Source organism: Phycodurus eques, chromosome 8 (genome assembly GCF_024500275.1).
Source record: "Phycodurus eques isolate BA_2022a chromosome 8, UOR_Pequ_1.1, whole genome shotgun sequence".
In the NCBI taxonomy this organism is placed as follows: domain Eukaryota; kingdom Metazoa; phylum Chordata; class Actinopteri; order Syngnathiformes; family Syngnathidae; genus Phycodurus; species Phycodurus eques.
The window spans coordinates 7,387,493-7,407,312 of record NC_084532.1 but is presented as its reverse complement, the minus strand read 5'-3'; the positions used below and the strand labels follow the sequence as shown (position 1 = coordinate 7,407,312).

The 19,820-nt window shown below is 40.4% G+C and overlaps 1 protein-coding gene across 2 annotated transcripts; it reads right to left on the bottom strand.

The window, feature by feature from the left end:
• Window positions 1-3: 3 nt before the first annotated feature.
• LOC133406150 (G-protein-signaling modulator 2-like) lies at window positions 4-19,117 on the bottom strand. 2 transcript variants are annotated; one of them, XM_061683519.1, is made up of 15 exons: window positions 18,908-19,117; window positions 12,668-12,889; window positions 11,407-11,542; window positions 9,876-9,964; window positions 7,636-7,759; window positions 7,353-7,468; window positions 6,902-7,057; window positions 6,306-6,414; window positions 4,652-4,805; window positions 4,327-4,412; window positions 4,024-4,206; window positions 3,656-3,818; window positions 2,575-2,760; window positions 2,361-2,476; window positions 4-933 (listed from the first exon to the last, which is right to left on the bottom strand). In XM_061683519.1, exons 2-15 carry the CDS (start codon window positions 12,886-12,888, stop codon window positions 766-768), a joined length of 2,007 nt encoding a protein of 668 aa, XP_061539503.1. In that variant the 5' UTR covers window position 12,889; window positions 18,908-19,117; the 3' UTR covers window positions 4-765. The 2 variants fall into 2 exon arrangements, with proteins under 2 accessions (XP_061539503.1, XP_061539501.1); XM_061683517.1 differs by having other exon boundaries at window positions 9,876-10,015; window positions 18,908-19,115.
• Between the last annotated feature and the right edge of the window lie 703 nt (window positions 19,118-19,820).

Genomic DNA, 19,820 nt, shown 5'->3' with positions numbered 1-19,820 from the left:
ATACATGAGAATAAAAAGATTTTATTTTTTATGGTGCTTGTTTTGAGACTTGATCAGTATAAAATTAAAAATATTTTTCACCAGTTCTAGTCCCTTGAAAAGTGTGACCTTAAAGAAGAAAAATAATTAGTCATGGCACTCAAAAGTGCAATATACATGCTTGAAATACTTTAAACAAAATTTGTTTTATGACTGGCAAAGAAACCTTTGGTCCAGAGACACCTCGGTCGAGGGACAACACAGTACATGTTCCAACAACCATTTTCCAAATGATTTGACATTGGGGAAGCAGAGAATGTGGCCCCCATGTAAGATATAGTATGTCCAAACAAGAACACTTGGTTGACAATAAACTAGAAGGAAAGGCTACACCAATCCAAAAAGATGCCCAAGTGTGTGTGTTTGCACATCAGAGGGTATATGATGGCAAGGGTCTTCCAGTACCAAAAGGTTTTGGGAAGTTCATAATTTCCTTCTTGCTTTCATTTTGGCTTTTTCATTTAATGTCATTGAGAGGCACTGGGAAAATATGCCACTTAACCAAAGACAACAGCTCTCAGTGTGAAGCTTTGTATTCGTGATATTTCACACGCCCCACATGACCTTGCCCATATAATTGGAGAGCATGAATACTTGATGCTTTCTGCTCAGTTTCATTTCATTGACATGGTATTAAGAAAATAAAAACAAACAAAACAGGAGCTCAGAAGTTCCATTTTGAATCCTAAAATAATACAAAATTTGAATTTAGTTCCATACACTACATCAGTCTGGTTTGGACAGACTGACATCAGATGGGAGCCCGACCCGCTGTTCCTCCATCCTGTTTGACTGCGAACGCAAGATGAGACTAAAGAACTCCTCATCTGGGACAGTTTGTCCTCGTGTTGCAAAGGGTGGAGCAGCACACCTTTGGTCATTCAATCTGGAGCCCTGAAATAATGACACAGAAACGTTGTTCAAGCTGATGAGTGACAGAGTGGATATAAAAAGTAAATACATTCTTTAATTTTCCATACCGCTTATCCTCACTAGGATCGCGGGCGTGCGGCAGCCTATCCCGGCTATCTTTGGGCGAGAGGCGGGGTCCAGCCTGAACTGGTCGCCAGCCAATCGCAGGGCACATATAAACAAACAACCATGTGCACTCACATTCACACCTATGGGCAATTTAGAGTCTTCAATTAACCTACCATGCATGTTTTTGGAATGTGGGAGGAAACTGGAGTACCCAGGGAAAATCACATTCAAACTCATGTTAAATGGATATCAGCACATACCTGCCACAATTTAAAACCTCTAAATACCCCAAATAAATGTCAGGTGTTTTAGTAGCATCTTCCTTACATTTTTTTGCATTTTATCAGAAGCCTGACTGTTTTGTGCTGACACTGACGGCTATTTTAAACTGTAATTCCTTCCCCCTTGACTAAGATCCTAGCTCCAGCTGAGGAAAGATGACCCCAAAACATGATTCTGCCATCATGCTTCACTGTTGGTCTGGTGTTCTTTTGGTGATTAGCAGTGTTGTGCTCGTGCCAAATATACCTTTTACGAGTATGACAAGAAAGTTTAACCTTGGTTTCATCTGGCCGAAACACGTTCTCACATGAGTTTGAGAGATGTTGCTATGGGCCTGTGAAACCAAGGCTTAACATTTCAAACGGTATGTTTGTCACAAACACAATGATGCTCAGCACCAAAAGAACAGCATGCCAATCGTGAAGTACGGTGGTGGCAGCATCATGCTTTGGGGCTGTTTTTCTTCAGCAAAACCTGCCGCCTTAGACAAGAGGGAGGGAATAATGAACAGTAGAAAATAGTAGTCAGTGCTTACACAAAAACTTCAGGCTTCTGCTGAACCAAATAAAAATTCAGGAAAAGGCAACTACAACAACTGAACTCTATTTGCGGTTAATTAGAGTTACTTTAAATGCTTTTAGGTGTGTGCTGACTTCCCTTCAACGTGAGTTTGAATGTGATTGGAATAATAATATGGTTGCACAAGTGTGCAAAATCCTCTTGTAAATGTGTGGCTGTGTTCAGTATCAACCAATCATTTTAGTTGTTTATTTTAACTTCCCCTCTCAAAAAAAAAAAACTTTGCAATTGAGTGATACAGGTTATATTAAGTGAAAAAAAGTTAATATATATATTTTTTTCTTGGTCTCATTTTTTTTTTTTTTTTTTTTTTTTTTTAAATCAGAAAACCTGGCATTTGTATACTGTTGACTTTGTATATCCACTGTATAGAGACCCTCTACATTTAAAATTTTTAAATGTATTTGATGCTCTTGATGAATTACACATTAACTGTATGTACTGCTAGAATAAATAAATCCAGTACACCTTTTGCTCACCTGGCACTTAACTAGCATGTCAAAGAAGACATCATCGCCCTCCGGCTGGTTAGTACTGGTCTCGATGCAGCTGTACTGGGAGGGTGTGTGAGCTGGATCTGTACTGGAAATGGGGGCTGGAAGGAGCAGGCAGAAAAAGCATTGAAAGCAAATGTGAAATATGTATAGGCGAAAGTGAGCAGTAGTAAGAAGTTTGAAATTCATCTGTCATTACCTTGTGAGGGGCCTTGGTTTTCGTTGGAGGTGGAGGGTGTACTGGGCCGGTTGCAGGTGCTGAGTCTCAAGCCAGGAAAATGGCTCAGGCTGACTCGTTGGTCGTCCAGACGACGGGCCTGGGAGCTGGCCAGCAGCTCCAGGAAATGACCAGGATCCTGCAATGGTGCTTCGCACTCCAGTATAGCTAGAAACACAATCAGCAACAATGCACCAAAATAAATGACAAATGGACGCTTGTACTTTTGCCAGTCACTTTCCAACACAGTGGAGGCAAATTAGGATTGCAGATGGCAATACATTTGATTCATGAAGAACATGAACATTTGATTCATGAAGTAATTCACAAAATTGAAATCAAAGCACAAACTAATCCCGACTGCATCTTTCACAAATCACAGATGCAATGATGATCCCTGATTGATGGTTCAAAAGGCAGGAGACGGGTGACCAACTGCAGGCTCCCATCCATCCAGGACTTGTACGTCTCCAGGACACGGGGGCGTGCAGGTCGGATTACAGCTGACCCTACTCACTCTGGACACAGCCGGTTTGATCCTCTCCCCTTAGGCTGTAAGCTACGGTACATTTGGACCAGAACTTCTCACCACACGCACGGCTTCTTCCTCTTGGCCATCAGACTCATGAACACTGAAGAAGCTGGTATCACCCATTAAAACGTCACACCTACCTACACCTGATGCTTATTGCACATTGTTTATTTTTCTTCTTAGTCTATTTATATTTGAATTTTTATTTTAATCATTCCCATCTATGTTTCATGTTGCACGATTGGACCGAGACAAAAAAATCCTAGTTGTAAATGTGCCTTTAACTGACAAAGGCGATAAAAGGATTCTGACTTGCTTGATTCTCAAAAGCAGCGATGTGGTGTGGAGTAGTACGTTTAGTCAACAATTCACAACATCTAATATGTTAAGGGACAGTTTGTGGATATTCTGCATTCACACCATAATGAGCCAGGTGGACAGACTATACCTGTTATCGTTGAATTGAAGACTACAGTAAAACAAGTTTAGTATGGTGTGAATACAGATGTTGACACACAGGGGCAGACTTACATTTCCTTTCAGCTACACGTGGGGTGGATGAGAGAGAGGAACTGGCAGGTTGATGGCTCGAGCCATCTAAAAGAGAGCACCTTTGGTCATCCATTCTGTTTCCCTGGAAACGAGAGAGGAGGTCGAAAAAAACATCCTCCTCATTCGTGTCATGTGATGCTGGCTACAGGAAACAAAAGAAAAAACACAAAAGTTATTATACAGACTTGCATATGTGACCCTGTGGTGTGGGTACTGAAAGGGTTAACATAGAAGGTAAAACTTTGTAATTTTGTGACACCAGTCCTGGAACCTTTCTGACACATCACAGTACATGCGGTCGCATTTGTCATGAGAGTGCATGGGCAAGCTGCCGCATTAAAAAGTACCTTAGGAGAGACTGGTGGGTCCAAATCAGGCACTGAGTGGTCTGACATGTTGTCATGCTGGTCTTTTGGAGATCTGTTGTTTTTACGGTTCTTGCTTTTTAGTCGGTGAAAGAGGAAGAGCTTAGTGGAAGCCTTTATTGTGTTATGTTTTGAAGACCTTGCGAGTCTATCTTCCTCCCAGTCCTGCAAATTGTGTTGAGAAATAGCAATACTAACAAAGACATCCAGAATTGTCATAGTCTTGCCTAAATCTTTTGATGCCTGTACACTTGACAAAACTGGTACCATAAATATTACACAAACCTGATGCAGCAATGAATTTTCAGTTTGATTTGAACTCAGGTCTAGGTTCTCTGCACTGCCTTGCTTCCTTGATGGTGACTTTATCCCTGAAACACACATTTAGCCAAATGCAAACACTTTGCCATCACAAACCATGAGTGCAAAGATGATTTCTTTTCCACAAAACGTTCAGCTAAAAGTGCAGTTGTTTGGATTCTTGAAAACAAGGTATTTAGTACTGGACCAAAATATAAATATTAAATATACATATTTTTTTAATCTCTTTTGGTGATTTAAAACACTTTCGCAGGAGAAAACTGAAACTGACCAAATTATTAAAAATTACCTGACATGTTGAGGTAACTTTGGTGGCTTACTGACAAAGCAGTGTTATTAGTTTTTCTGAAGATGTTGGAATAGATGTTGGACTTTAAGCCCACAACTAGCCGGAGGTCTGACAAATTCATCCGTGCAGTTGCCTCGCCACTTTTGTCTCCAGTCTAAACAAATGAAAAAGTGCATACTTATTCATACAGATTCAGGTAAGTGACGACCCCATAAAGTAAATAAAATAAAACATGTTTTGGCTGTTTATGCCAACACCAGCTTTTTGTTTTTAACATATTCTTCACAGCAATCATGACATAGTACCAAAGTAAATAGGCGGGCACGTTCAGAAAACGCACACAAAAAACAAACATTTCAACAAAACTTTACAGAGGGGCAAAGCATGGACCAAAGAAGAGTCTGTTACATTTTGGTGGGATTATAGAGCAATGTGCTGGAACTCCCCACCCACAAGAATCATAATGGCAGTAGCCTGACAAAGAGATGGACAATACAAACAAATAAAAATGTGACTCTCCACAATTCTTTTCACTTTTGTTAACAGTTCAGCCTTGTTCACTTTTGTTAACAGTTCAGCCTTGATGGAGGTATGGGCTCTAATGAATGAGCACAATGAATTATAGTTATGTAAGGTGGGCCCCTGCTATTCCTGGGGGATAGGAAACGGGCATTCTCACCACAACTAGTGAAAATCCGTGAATAATTGCTGCTCATTATAATTGCATTGAAAAAATTGTTTTTTAATTAAACCCCCCAAAACTATTGAATAAGCGGGGAAATAAAGCCAATAAGCGTTACCAAAAAAAATAAAATACAAATTTAAAAATATCTGAATAGGTGAATCCGCGAATATGCCGTGCTCAAGGACAACAACAATGGTGCGACCAATGCCCACCATGTCCATATTTAGAAGTGCTTGACGTAGCAGCCCACAAGGAGGTCAGTAGGCTTTCCCTGCTGAGCAGGCTGCAACTTGGCAATGTATTTGTAATTGTTGTAGAAGAAAATCCTGGCTTTGTTTGTTTTAAAGAGGCGGTGAAAATAAAAACATGCGCAACCCAAACTAATATCTCGGCAGGATCTCAGAGTTTATAAAGTCGTTCGCGAGTATAGTTCGAGGTGTATTTCGGGCTGAACAGGGAGCAGTTTGAAAGCCTCCTGCAGATACATTCCCGGTCATGTTTCTCTTGTTCCAAAGCTCGGAACACTGGGACACCGTATTTATTATGACTTTCTCCATTTCTTCCCCCTTGCTGTTTACAGTACAAGTCCGCCAAAATAGCACTCAGAAATCACTCTGCCATCCCCTCTCCTATTGGAAGCGCTTTCTGACATCACTGCGACGCCGCTCTCGTCGCGTCAAGTCAGCTGCCCTCTGCACTTGCCACGGCGCGACACAGCATTCCGTGGTCCCATCCAGTCAGCACATACACAATGAATGGGAATGTTGACGCCAGCTTGCGTGCTGCCAACTGCAGTGTAAAAAGGCCTTTACAGGTTTAAGAGCAAGTCCATTTTAAAACAGGAAAGTGGACTGTAGGTATTGGTACTGCAGTTCTTGTCGAGTGCTGTTCCCGCTATAAACGGTAAATGGGGATGTTTCTGCAACACGACGACTCAGAGGAAGGACGTAGTAAACAGTAATCACTCGCCTCTTTGGCAATTTCCAGATGTATTTCAGCAAAGTGCATTGCTTGCTCATGGTTCCCCAGGGCGGTGTGGGCATTTCCTAGACTCCAGTATGCCCTTCCTTCACCAATCCTGAAGAAGAACACACAAACACAGCTTGAAATTACATATGACAGGGGAAGGCCTTCACTGTTATTCAAAATGTGAAAATGCACTACTATGACAACATTCCGTAACAGTGAATGTGATAAACTCATTAACAGCAAATTATTATTTTTTGGCTCTCTCCCTTTTATAATTATTTCGTGCCAATCACAAACCATATCTAATTTAGATATGTATAGATGTTTGCTGATTACAACAGATGTCAAGGTGCTTCTTACCAAAGTATTTGTAAGTAATAAGATTTACTTGGGATTTCAGTGGTCACAAAAGAAGAGCTTACAATATTCAATGTACTGAAATAACATGGCAATGAGGACAATTTTCATTCTTTGATTGTTCCCAACCAAAGGCCAGTAGTAAACTAATGCTAATGGTAAAAACTGAACTTTTTTGTGTTTTTGTTTTCCAGTTAGCCATAGAATCAGGACAAAGGAATGCACTGTATGGCCAGTACCTGTCGTTAAGGTCCTGAGCAATTACCAGATGTTTGAGGTGATAATCAATGGCTCTCTCATAGTCCTGAAGGAGTGTGTAGGTGTTGCCCAGACTGTAACAAGCTTGGGCCTCCACTGCCTTGTCTTTCAAAAGCCTGGCCAGCTGCAGAGTCCTCCTTAGGGCAAACCAAAGAAGGAAACCAGGTCAAAGAATGTCTTGGGTGCAGGGGAATGACAGTTAACCTGTGCCCCCCCGATCTCATCTTCTTTATCTGATCTGTATCAAATCCAGTTTTAAAGAGCACTGCCTGAAGACCTCATATGTGAGGCTCAATCATTATAGTTTTTGATTCATTTCAAGCAGTACATAGATCTGCTATTTACTGTACTAGAAACAGAATAAGATTAGACAACTACAAGGCTTCTTTTCTTATTATAATCAGATTTAAAAAAAAAAAAAGTTAGACTTACTTATAATGACCAGCCGCCACTTCAAATTGGCTGAGGAATATGTGAGCATTGCCAAGGTTACAGTGTGCCCTCCTCTCAGCAGACTTGTCCCCAAACTCTTTGGCAATAAGTAGGCGCTGTAAAAGATAACAAATCGACGTGTTAAAATTATTTGAATCAAAACTAGGTTTCATTGTTAACATTCTGAAGTAGCCAAGACAAGCAAAGGCATCAAAATACCTTAACGAGCAAAGGCAACCTAATTTGAAATGGTGGATGTGTACTTTTCATGTGTTAAGCCCACCTTTTCATGTGCTGCTACAGCAGTTTCAAAGTCTCCCAGAAGATAATAGGTATTACCAAGGTTCCCATAGGTGCGACCCTGGGCTGCATGATCCCCTAATTCCTTCACCAAGCACAAGTTTGCCCTAAAATGACAACCAAAAGAAGGTGATTTTACGACATTAGATTATTTAATGTGGGGAAAAAATATTTGTAATTTTTTTGCATGATATTATAATGTAAATTATTATCATAGATATGAGAATCCTAAGAATTGTTTCCCCTTCGCACCCAGGGGGATGGGCGCACCCAGGATTGTGTCTGCCAAATGGGCAAAATTGTCACACAGTTCTTTTGCTTCTTTTAGCATGTTCTGGCAGGAGTACCGGTATATGCAAATAGTTTCATTCAGCACGCACAATATAATTGAGCAAACCTGAGACGATTTGCAATGACGTACTTTGCATCTTTAAATATTGCGTCTCAAATGGCAGGTGCAAATGGGACGCACAGCGGTGCCAGCGTAGCGCAGGCAAAATGACAGCCGACAGCGAGAACTTTCCCACTCGTTTAAACATTTTTAAAATGACAGAAACAAATATCGCGACAGCAATGCAATTTGGAAGATCGAGGGGCTGACTTGGAGCTAATCAAAAGAGGGAATCATGCCATATCACCTATGTCAAAACCTGCTTTCAACTCTTTATTTTCTTGTCTCTGGGTCATTTCAGTGCATGGTGACAAGAGATGCTGAGCTCAACAGAGCAGTTTTGGGGTGTTTTAAATACAATGTTAGTCAAGATGGGCAGACACATCCATGCACTTGGGATGAGTTAAATCAAACAAAATATGTGCTTATGCGGTTGCTGGCGTCCCCAAAATAATCAGAGCAATAGACTTCCTTTCTAGAACTCAGCAATACGTTTGCCTCTTACACTAACACTTCCATTTCCATCACTTCAAACTTCATCTTGCGCTTGTGGTGCGCTCACAAATTTTCCAGTCCAAAACCCTGTTTCAAATACAGTGGTCTCCACCACTTTTACACCTGTTGTCAACGGGCAAGCTGTTAGAGTAAGTGAACACACAATTTAGCACCCACTCCGTGGTTTCTTAGTAAACGATCGTAATCTTAGTAGTTAATGCGCAACACACCCACCATCATTATGAGCAATCTGTTACAAGTGAAAAGGCAATTTAATGCCCTCTATTTGGGATCTCAGTAAATCAGGCCCCCTCTAGTAGTGATCCTAAACCACTGTGCCACATGAGAGATCAGGGGGTGCCTGATTTCACTTAATTGCGCCAAAAAGGATTGTTTACTACAAATAATGTACGTTTGTTCATCTAGTCATGCCAGTGAGATTTACAGTGACAGGCAGAACAAAATAATTGCTCTTCCATTAGATGGCAGAAGGTACAATTAACCTATGTAACCACCTGTTGCAATTCATACAACAGAATAGCTACTGTACGCATTTCAACTAAACAGGCACAAATTTCACACTAAGTAAATTCGTGAGTAAATTGAGATGACACAGAATCATTTTTATTTCAGTATACAGAATATATTTTTGTTTGGTGATGTGCCATGAGTTGAGTTTTTAAAAAAAATGCAAAACACATGCCGGCGGATGACTGGTTAGCACATCTGCCTCACAGTTCTGAGGACCGTGTGGAGTTTGCATGTTCTCCCCGTGCCTGCGTGGGTTTAGGTGTGAATGTGAGTACGAATGGTTGTTTGTTTGTATGTGCCCTGCGATTGGCTGGCAACCAGTTCAGGGTGTACCACACCTCTCGCCCAAAGATAGCTGGGATAGGCTCCAGCACGCCCGCGATCCTAGTGAGGATAAGCGGTGCAGAAAATGGATGGATGGAAAATACATGCCTTGGCTCAAAGTCTGGAAAAAAACTAAAGGTCAAAGTTACAAGATTTGAAAACGCAGCAGGGACAGTCAGTAAAAAAACATCTAGATAATTTTGAACAAGCCTAAATGTTTATTTAAAAGGTCGCACAACCAAAGCAGCTTCGATGATGTTTAAAACCAGCACTTAACATTTTCCAATTTCTAAGAAATAAAATGGTAACAGGCAGAGAATTCAGCATTTGTGTCACGTTCACACAGTAGAGGACCCTTCACATGAACACCATACAGGGGGAGGTACGCTTGCAGCATCGCTTGGTGTTAATAACAATGGGGGGGGGGGGGGGGGGGAAACAACGTAAACAAAGTTAAGAGACAGAAAGTGGTACAAACTCACTCATAGTACTGTGAAGCTTTGCGCAGGGCTATCCTTGCTTCCTCTGGAAACTCTCCTGGCTCTGTCCCCGACCAACAGATGCTTTTGCCCTTGGCGTGGTAAACATTCCCAAAATTATACAGCGCTCGAGCCTGCCCAACCTACAGCGTGCACAACAGATTTTCACTGATGGAGGCCGCAGTAACCAGCAGTGTTGTAATAATATACTTAAAATACACTGACAGTAGACTTGCTTGCACAAGTTGAGTCTTGTGCTTTATTTAACATAGTTACAGAGTACACCCAAAGTGTCATGTGACTGTTGCGCTGCAAACATATTGTAATAGATAGATTTCTAAATTTCCAAAAAGAGAACTTGGCAAACAGCTCACAAAAGACAGGATTTCAATTTATTATTATTATTATTAATTTGGTCTGCTCAATTTAATTTCATTTGTAAAAATAATTCATAAACTTCCTAACAGTCAGACCTTCAACACATTTAATTAAGGATTTAAAGGGGGTTTCAATAGATTTAGGTTTTACTGTAATTGTGTGCAAAAGCAGCAATCAGTTAAGACCAACTACTGTACATAGAATAATGTCATACTGATGGCACAAATAGGCACAATTTTAAAACAAATATGAATGAAAGAAATCATTGTTTTTTTGTGGACAGAAGAATGCGTAAAACCATAAGTAGTTACATTTACAAATGCAAGCTAAAATGCAAGCTAACATTTCTAACTGCCAAAAAAGAAGCCTCATGCTCAGTGTCTCCATAAGTGCTGTAGTATTCCGTAGGCGTGGACGCATCTGGGATGAATCAACACTCAGTGGGTAGGTTCATTATGGTCAGATGTGAAAATATTTAAAGTTTTTCTGAATAGACAGCATGTGGTTTGGGCTCATAGACAGATAGGACTCTCCAGACAGTCACCAAAAATGCATCCAGACAAGTCTAGGGATGCGTTCACTTTGACTATTCTGATGGACCAATTAACTTTACTTTTAACTTACCCCTCAAAAGGTTTCTTGAAAAGCTCACAGAAACACCAACTTAGGGTTGTTACGCATCATTCCACAAGCACTTCAATTGCTGTAGTGTCATTAGTGCCATGGCTGATTCTCAATTTGTTTTGGACAACAAAAAAAAGCAGTTTGAATACTAGATGAATACAGCTGGTAAAATAAATAAATAAATCAATCAATCAAATGAGGTTCTCAAATCGTTTTTGCAGTTTGTGGTGTTACTCTTCAAGCTATAACGCCACATTGATATAAGAAATGCTCTCTTTTCTTTTGTGGATGGCAACATTGGTAGCACTTCTTTACCGAGCCAAATTTTACACTTACAAGTCAGCAGATTCATTCAGTCTGGCCCTGTGTGAAAAATTAATGCGCCCCCTTCTGAATTTAATATTTTTGGCACGTCTCTTTTGGGAAATCCATCTTCACTAAGGTGAAACTTTTTCGAGTGCGTAAAGACAACACAATATTCAAGTTATTACTCGATCCATGCTCATAAATATTAAGAATTATTCATACCCACCTTATCGCACATAGCTCTGGTGATGTCTAAATGTCTTTGGCAACAAACCACAGCTTCATTAAAGCGTCCTAAAAGCTTTAATGTGTTCCCAAGGTTGCCACTGGCTTTGGCCTCACCAAGTTCATCGGCAATTGTCCTAAAAGATGAATGACAACCCAGTTATCAATAACATGCAACGTATCGTAATGTGACCAAATCATATCTTCTTATTTTAGACTGCTGGTCTGTGGGGTGGAGAGGGGCTGCTCCCCTTTTCTCTGTGGTCTTCCAGCCGGTCGGGCCGGGCCCGCAGGAGTCTACCCTCCTACTTCACACACTCAGCACATTTTGATGAGGCGGCCATCGGGCCGGGTCCTGCCACATCTGTGCTGGTCTCCGGTCTGGTCACCCCTCTTCTCTGCCCTGGCACTCCTCCAGTTTTAATGCATTATACACCCGTCTGGGAGGTGGGTAGCGTCGGGCTTCCTGAATGTGCTGGCTCAGCAACTCCGTACACCAGTTGACGAACATTCATGTGATATGGTGTTCATTCACTAATAGGTTCCATAGACACGCTATAGGCTTTAATTGCTTGTGCTGGGACCACTAACAATAATACAGGTTATATTATGATATCAACTGACAGGTTCTTACAAATGTTTAGACACTATAAAAGCATTCAACCGCACCACTCATCAGTAGCACTGCCTAGCTCATTTCCCACATCCTATACTGTCCTGCCCTTTTCCGTCCTCTCTCATCTTGTCCTATTGGTTAGTTGTTGCATGTCCTCACTGGGTGTGTGTCCCATCCACAAATAAGAACACGATTTGACTTTTGTCAAATATCTAGACTGTGTAACTATTCTTCTGCTGGGGTTCACACCCCTAATCCCCTTGTCCGTTTTGTCCCTCTGTCTGTGCCCTAAAACCCTTTTCTGTCTGGCTGCATTTTCAATAAACATAAGAAATATTAAAAAATTGAAAAATAAGGAGAGGGAGTATTTCAAACTCCCCTGTTGCACAGTAAAACTGTTCCAACACAAAAGGTATACACATCCACTACTCTGCATGGCCATGCAGCTGAACAGGACAGATAATAAAAAAAGATATTTCAAATAAATAAATGAAATAAAAATCATTAACATTTAACCCTGACTTTGACATGAATGTGACTGAAAACCATGTTAAGAATTGTTTGTTTTCGATTAGCTTTTTGCTCAAAATCCCCCCCCAATCTAATGTCTTAAAATAATTATGAGACTGAGCAGTTAACTTCCTACCTTGTAAGTGTGAGATCATGTCGATGGTACTCCAGGGCTTTGTTGTACTCCTGCAAGTGAAAGTAAGCATTGCCAAGCTGGCTATAGATAGCGCTGAGGATTTGGAGGTCCTCGGTTCCAACCTGGATGGCAGACTCAAAGAAAGACACACCAGCGTGATAATTTCCAGCCTTACAGAGTCTTTCACCTTCCAGGGCCAGGTCCAGACATGAGGACTCCATCCTGCAGGGAAGCAGGACATGTGGTAAGTTAGAGAGATGTTTTCATAATCATTTATTTATTATTATATATTACTTTTTATATATTATATTTATATTTATTTCACACATATACATGCATATATATATATATATATATATATATATATATATATATATATATATATACACACACACATATATATACCACCTATATACGAAATATATATATTTATGACATAAATGTGTACAGCGTAATTAGACTGAAGATTAATTGTATTAACGTGTTAGTCCACGTTTGATAAAACTAAGCATTTAGAGTTTCAATAACTGCATGGTTGGTCACCAAACGCAACTAGGTGGTTGGAAATTACAGTATCTCTAAAGAGTGCCATGAATGAACATTGCATTGTATTCAGCTTCATCTTTATCTTGTATTTATTGGGCATATTTTCCATGAAATTACAGCATACCCAATCAGATGAGACACCTAGAAGCCTGATTCCGCTCCATTTAAATAAAGTAACAATGACTGTGCCTGTGCTAATCTTATCTCAAACATTTACCAGTCCAAAGCATTACTCAGTCAAGTGATAAGGACACATACCTGTTGCTTCTTCCCATTCTAATGCACTTAAGGCAGTCTGACATGACGGACATTTCAAGCTCCTCAGTCTATGAAGCAAATGCAGCTCTTTCAACACAGCACCCTTTGCCTTCACTTCCTTCATGTGCATACACATAACGCAGTCACAGGGTCCCAATGTCATACAGAGAACAAAGACCCAGCTCCCCTAAATCAGCTACTGCCGTCCTAAATGGAGCTCCGCTAACCTGCGGTAACAGCAAAACAAAAGGACTTAATCCGCTCAGCGTTCACATTGGCCTTATCAGTCCTTGTCAGGGAGAGAGAGAGCTGCTAATGTATGTAGAGTAGATAGCAAACTGAAACCATGTTATTGCTAAGAAGAAAATATAAATAGAGGTTTATCACCAAACTGCGCCATGAATAGGTTGTAGCTCAATGACTTAGAAATGCTGGTTAGTGGTTACTAAGTCAAACGATGGTTTGTGTCACTTCCAATTAAGTCAGATCTCTGTGGTAATTATAGCTACTTTAAGACGCTGCAGTCAACCCTAAGGCTATTTCCTCAACACCCCATGAAATAATCATTTAACAGCAGATGTCATGGGGGGTTTACAAATGCTTCTACAGACCCTTCAAGAATAATTGATCAACACACTACCACAGACCTGAATGATATTAATTTATTGGTAAATACCAGCGTGGTCAGGTACTAAGAAGCAGAAAGAAATACAGTACGTACCACATACAGCATAAACTAATCACTCACACCCATTCACCCAAATTTGCTTTTATCAATTTAAAAATAATAATAAATCTAGGCCAATTTGGCCACGGGGGGGGGGGGGGGGGGGGAAACATCACAAAATGAACATGCATAATGTAAATCACACTACATTGGGTCAGCAAGTTAGATGTCAGACTTGAACTTTTATATGAAGTCAGATTTTGCATAAAACTGCTGAAAAGGGATGTGTCCTTATTGAGGATTTGGGTCGATTAAAACGAAACCTAAATTGGCAATATGTGTTAAAAACTGCACAAAACAAAGGACTGAACCCAAAATGTATTGCAGAGCAACAACAAAGCATTGAATCAATCGCAACTGGACTGTTCTGGTTGTCTTTGAAGATCTCAATCCTTAGCACAAACTAGCCTGAGTTGGTGTGGAAAAACACACCTAGTTTTTCCACAACAAGTCAGGCAACTAAGCCTTGTTGCATGAATTGATGAAGCAACCAGAACCAGAACAGTGCAGTTGCGATCGATTCAATGCCCTGAGAATGAAATGACATGGATGAATGAGAATATTCACAGGGCTATTGCATTTATAACGAAGCAATCGTCATAATTTAAAGGCCGTGTAAAGTTAATTCAGAGATTTGTTTCTCATGAGACATGGAATTGTTCATTGGCATTTACATCCGCGACATTGCAATGCCGTCCATCTGCGATTCAAATTTTTTATCGCAACAAAGCTAGTAGCCGACGGTCAGCCACTCATGAAAACTAGTTGTAGTGTGAGAGCAAACCGGTCACTGAGTTTTTGGTTGTTATTTTTTTATTTAATCAGCATCACCGTAATGACGACATGGATATCAGACAAACTTTTTTTTGATTGTGAGCCACACAGAGACCGAATTGGCATAGTGCTCCTCCGTAGAAACAGCTGGCAATTACATCATCACAAACAACTACATTAATTTGAGTGTCAGCTTGCTCAACAGGTTAGTCTGGGACTGTAAGCAGTGAATGGAATTCAGCAAAGGAAACTTTGCCCTGGGTTCTGTGGCCAGTTTCAGCTTGTTTACAATACCTTAGAGCAAAAATATGTTTCAGATTCTGTAAAACATACTATATCACAATAATAACCACTTGTGATCAGGTGCATATTCTCACAATTGTTTCAGATGTGCCACGACATACAGTACAGTATTTACATTTTGGCTTTCAGGGTCCTCCTGTGAACCAATCAATTATCTGTCAATACAGTGTCAAGTCTGGATACAGAACACAGCATAACATAATAATGCCATACAGTGGTGCCTCTAGATACCGGTGACCTGATTTACAGGTTTTTCGAGTGACGAGCAGTCAATTGGCCGAGATTTTGCTTTGACTTGCGAGCCCAAACCTGAGAAACAAGTGCTGTATGGCAGCAGGGGGCTCCACTCACTTGACAACAAGCAGCACTTTGGCTGATATAATTAGTAAATATTCTTAAAAAAAAGAGGCTTCAAGCTTTACATTGCCACTATCTGTGGGAGTTTACTTGAAAACTAAACCGAGTGCAAGGTTTTCTTTTTTTAATTAAAAGACGTGAAACAAAGGTTTTTGGACCGCTGAGGAGACACGGACACTTCCTGCTCAAAAGGAGCAGAAGAGGGCAGGCAGCGGGGTCCAGCGAGTGTAGGGAGGGAGAAAGAAATAGAAAGAGAAAGAGAGAGAGAGAGAGAGAGAGAGAGAGGGAGAAAGAAAGAGAAAGAGAAAGAGAGAGAGAGAGATAGAGAGGGAGGGAGAAAGAAAGAGAAAGAGAGAGAGAGCATTTAAAGATACAGGCACGCAAATTAAACCAGTGCTTGCATGTGGGAGTCTTTTGGCTCGATTACACGATACGATATAACGTAGATTCACCTTACCTGCGGTGGACATGACAGTGCAAAGAAAAGATGCCATACATGACAGTAATCCCAGCTGAGCAATAAAACTGAGACCGCCACGTTAAACACTTCAAACAAACAAACAAAAAATGTCGAAAGCATAGGCAATTATTTTTAAGGCAAGCACAACAGACTGCATCTGAATCATCAAGTTCCCCACTACAACTTTATTAAAAGTATGCCAGTTTTTGCTCTTGATCTGTTGTCAAGAAATTGCGCATCACATGCATTTTCACAAAATTTGTCATCATCTGCATTTTCACTACCGAAAATCACCAGTGCCCCAAAACCCGGCCATTGCTGGTACCAAGCCTGGATAAAAAAAAATAATAATAATTGATGTTTCGTCAGAAAGGGCATCTGGCCTAAAAACTGTGCCAAACAAATCTTGCTAGTGACTCGCTGTGGCGGCCCCTGACCACAATGTATACTCATCAAAGATCTGATGGATTTTTCAGGCCTTCCAGTGCACAAGTGCTTGAAATAATAGTTGCATCACCCTATTTTAACAGAAATCCCTCCATGTCAAGGGAGGTAAAGTCTTCGGGCTCGGGTGTGTTTATTTTGGAATTCAATTCTGATTTAATGAGTCATTTACAGTTCCACTATACAGGTCTCGGGTAAATGGGAAGGACCATAATATTGAGCATTAGTTATCTGCAGAGTCAAGAAAAATGTGATCACTAGATGATCGAGATTATTATTATTATGTATGATTATTATTGTATGTATTTTTTGCATACTGATTTACATTTATGACATGAAATGGAGATTATCTCAGAACAAACTCAGAACCTGTCCGCCTTAAAATTGGACGTCATGTGTGGCCACCATAATAATAAGTGATGAGTCAATTACAGTAATTGATTGTTGAGAGTTACTTTAATTGTTGATTGGATGAATGAATGAATTTATTTTTCGCCTAGCCTACTGTCCGCACTCCCTGGATAAATATTATCCAAGTGCGCACAGAATAATTATTACGAAACTATTTCATGACTAATTATTAAATAAAATGTTGACCCGTGTTCTGACGATAAACAATCTACATGGCATGTAACAATACATGTGGTCATACAGAAGTCTTCATGACAGCCCGATGAAAAGTAGTTTCAACTATTCATATGTTCCTATCCGGTGAATATACCCATTGCAAATTATTCTGTTGGCTTGGCAAATTGTTCTGCTATGTCGTCACCCAATGACTCTGCTTTCAGCCAAAATCTCCAGCTGGCTATTTGTTGTTCTACTCCCCATTGTTGGCTGCATACGTGTTGAGTTATTTGAAAGCTTAGTGCACAAAACTGACTTTGAAAAGCAAAGCATTTGTCTGGGAAAAGAATGCCTGTCAATGTTCAGACACGAGTTTTGCTCTTGATACTAAACATTTAACTCTAGCTTGTGAGCCACGTGTAGGATTTCCGCTAGTTGTCAGGGGAAATGAAAAATCTAATCCCTAAACGAATGAAGAGTTCCAGTTTGCTTTTGCAGGTAGATGACCCTCAAAAGTAGTTGTGTTGAATTTGCATCTTAAATATGAGTGATGACAATCTCTAAACCCTAGATTAGATTGAAGTTGAACATAACATGAAAAAGTGTGTTGTGAATCCCAGAAACTTGACGAGCCAATTAGAGCTCCACAATACGCAAAAATGATGACATATTCTATGACTTTTGAAGAACAGTACCGTACTATTCTTTATGGTCTTTCGTGCAGATGATCATAGTCATGGTTTAATACTACAAAACAGCAGGTGGGGGGGAATGAACTGACCAATAAGTGAATATATATATTAATATATTTTAAAAGACTATATTTGACATGCTTAACCATAGCATTTCAATATGCATACGCTTAGCCAAGAAAGTGATGCGCACCCAAGATTTCCTTAAAGGGGGGGAAATCAAGTGACTTCTCGGAAAACCCGAGATGTATTCATCACGGACAGCTTTGAAATGACTCACTTTTATGAACCGGTTTAATGACGTAGTAGTGTGGTGTTTAAAAGTGACAGCAATGAACACCGTAGCCTATAATTCACTCAAAACGGAAATATCTCAGGGAGTAGACCAGTGATTTCCAACCTTTATGGAGCAAAGGCACATATTTTACAATTGCAAAATCTCAAGGCACACCAACAAACAAAAATGTCACAAAAAGTGGATAAATTAATTACTGTATGTGCTTCCTGCCATCTAATAGAAGGGGAATTTGTTTCTTCTGTGTGTCACTACGCCTCACTGGCATAAATAGATGAACAAAGATACATTCTTTATTGTAAAATATTTTACACAGAAGAAATAAATGCTAAATATATATTTTAGAGCAATTAAGTAAAACGTGATCGTTTCCCACGGCACACTGGTTGGGAATCACTGGAGTAGACACACAATTGCTCCTCTTGCTTAGAAATGGGAAAATTGATTTAACAGTCGGTCTTCATAAAACTGATCAGTCTGTGTAGACTAAGTGACTGAATGATGATGATGATGATGATGATGATGATGATGATGACGATGAGTGGCTGAAAAATGACGTCGCCTTATGAGTCACATTGGTCGGAATATGTCACCACCAAATCAGAGTGAAAGATTGAAAATGTTCTGCCACCCCAAAAGCTAAAATGCCCCCGAGAACCAACTATTACTCCGCGGCACCTCACTGGGTGATTTCCACGCGACAGTACTGAGAGCGGAACTTTCATTTAACTCAACACAGCAGTTAGCAAAAGGACCGCAAACTGACGTACGCGGCGACACCCATAAACCTCACTTCTGTGTTACAAAATGCGTTTACCTTTGTTTGTTTGTTTGTTTTTGTTTTTTTGTAGTCCTCGTCGTATTTTCCCAGGTGTTTACAGCGAGGTTTATCGGTCCATCTGGGAGGAAGACGACTCCGTTGGCTCGGGAAGCAGAAGTTTGGAAATAAGCCACTCCTTCCACCTCCCAAAATCTGCTTCTAATTTAGAACCTCGCTCGCTGCCTTCAGCAACCATCGGAAATATCGGAACTTTTTCATACATTAACGTTTAAATTAAGAAAATAAACACCGCAGCTAAATAAAAGTCGTGTTCATGACTACTTGCCATGTGCCAAAATTCTACAATAAACAAATTCAATCCCTGGCTAAATGTCGCCGTTTGAGGTCATTGTAAGAAATGTGCAGACCTCTGGCGCCCCCTGCAGCACACTCAGTGCATGCTACAAACAGCTTCACAGTACAATTCTATCCGAACACGCGCAACATTCCGGGAATTTTCAGCTCTGGAAACTTTCAAAGGGAAGCAGCCACACTCTGGTGTCCCCTCGAATAATAATTTCTCCCCACCTTTCCTAATTTACAATGCATGACAACAACAACAACAACAACAACGACGCATAGTCCTTCGGTGAATGTGTTGAGTGAACGTGCACCTGACGGATGGATCATTAAATGAATGAGGAAGCACTTGAATGATTTTTGTGAAAAAGAACTGAACGATTCGGTGAGCGAACCTTTTGAACGAATGAACGGCTTCGGATGATTCAGTACACTCAAAAACACGTAGAAACACGTATGCTTCATGACACAGATACATTCAAAAATCTCCATTTCTCTCATTTGATATTCAACACTCTTATTTTTGGTAGTCGTACGCGTACCCGGACAAACCCCACGCAGGCATGGGGAAAACATGCAAACTCGTAAGCGAGGCCAGATTTGAACCGAG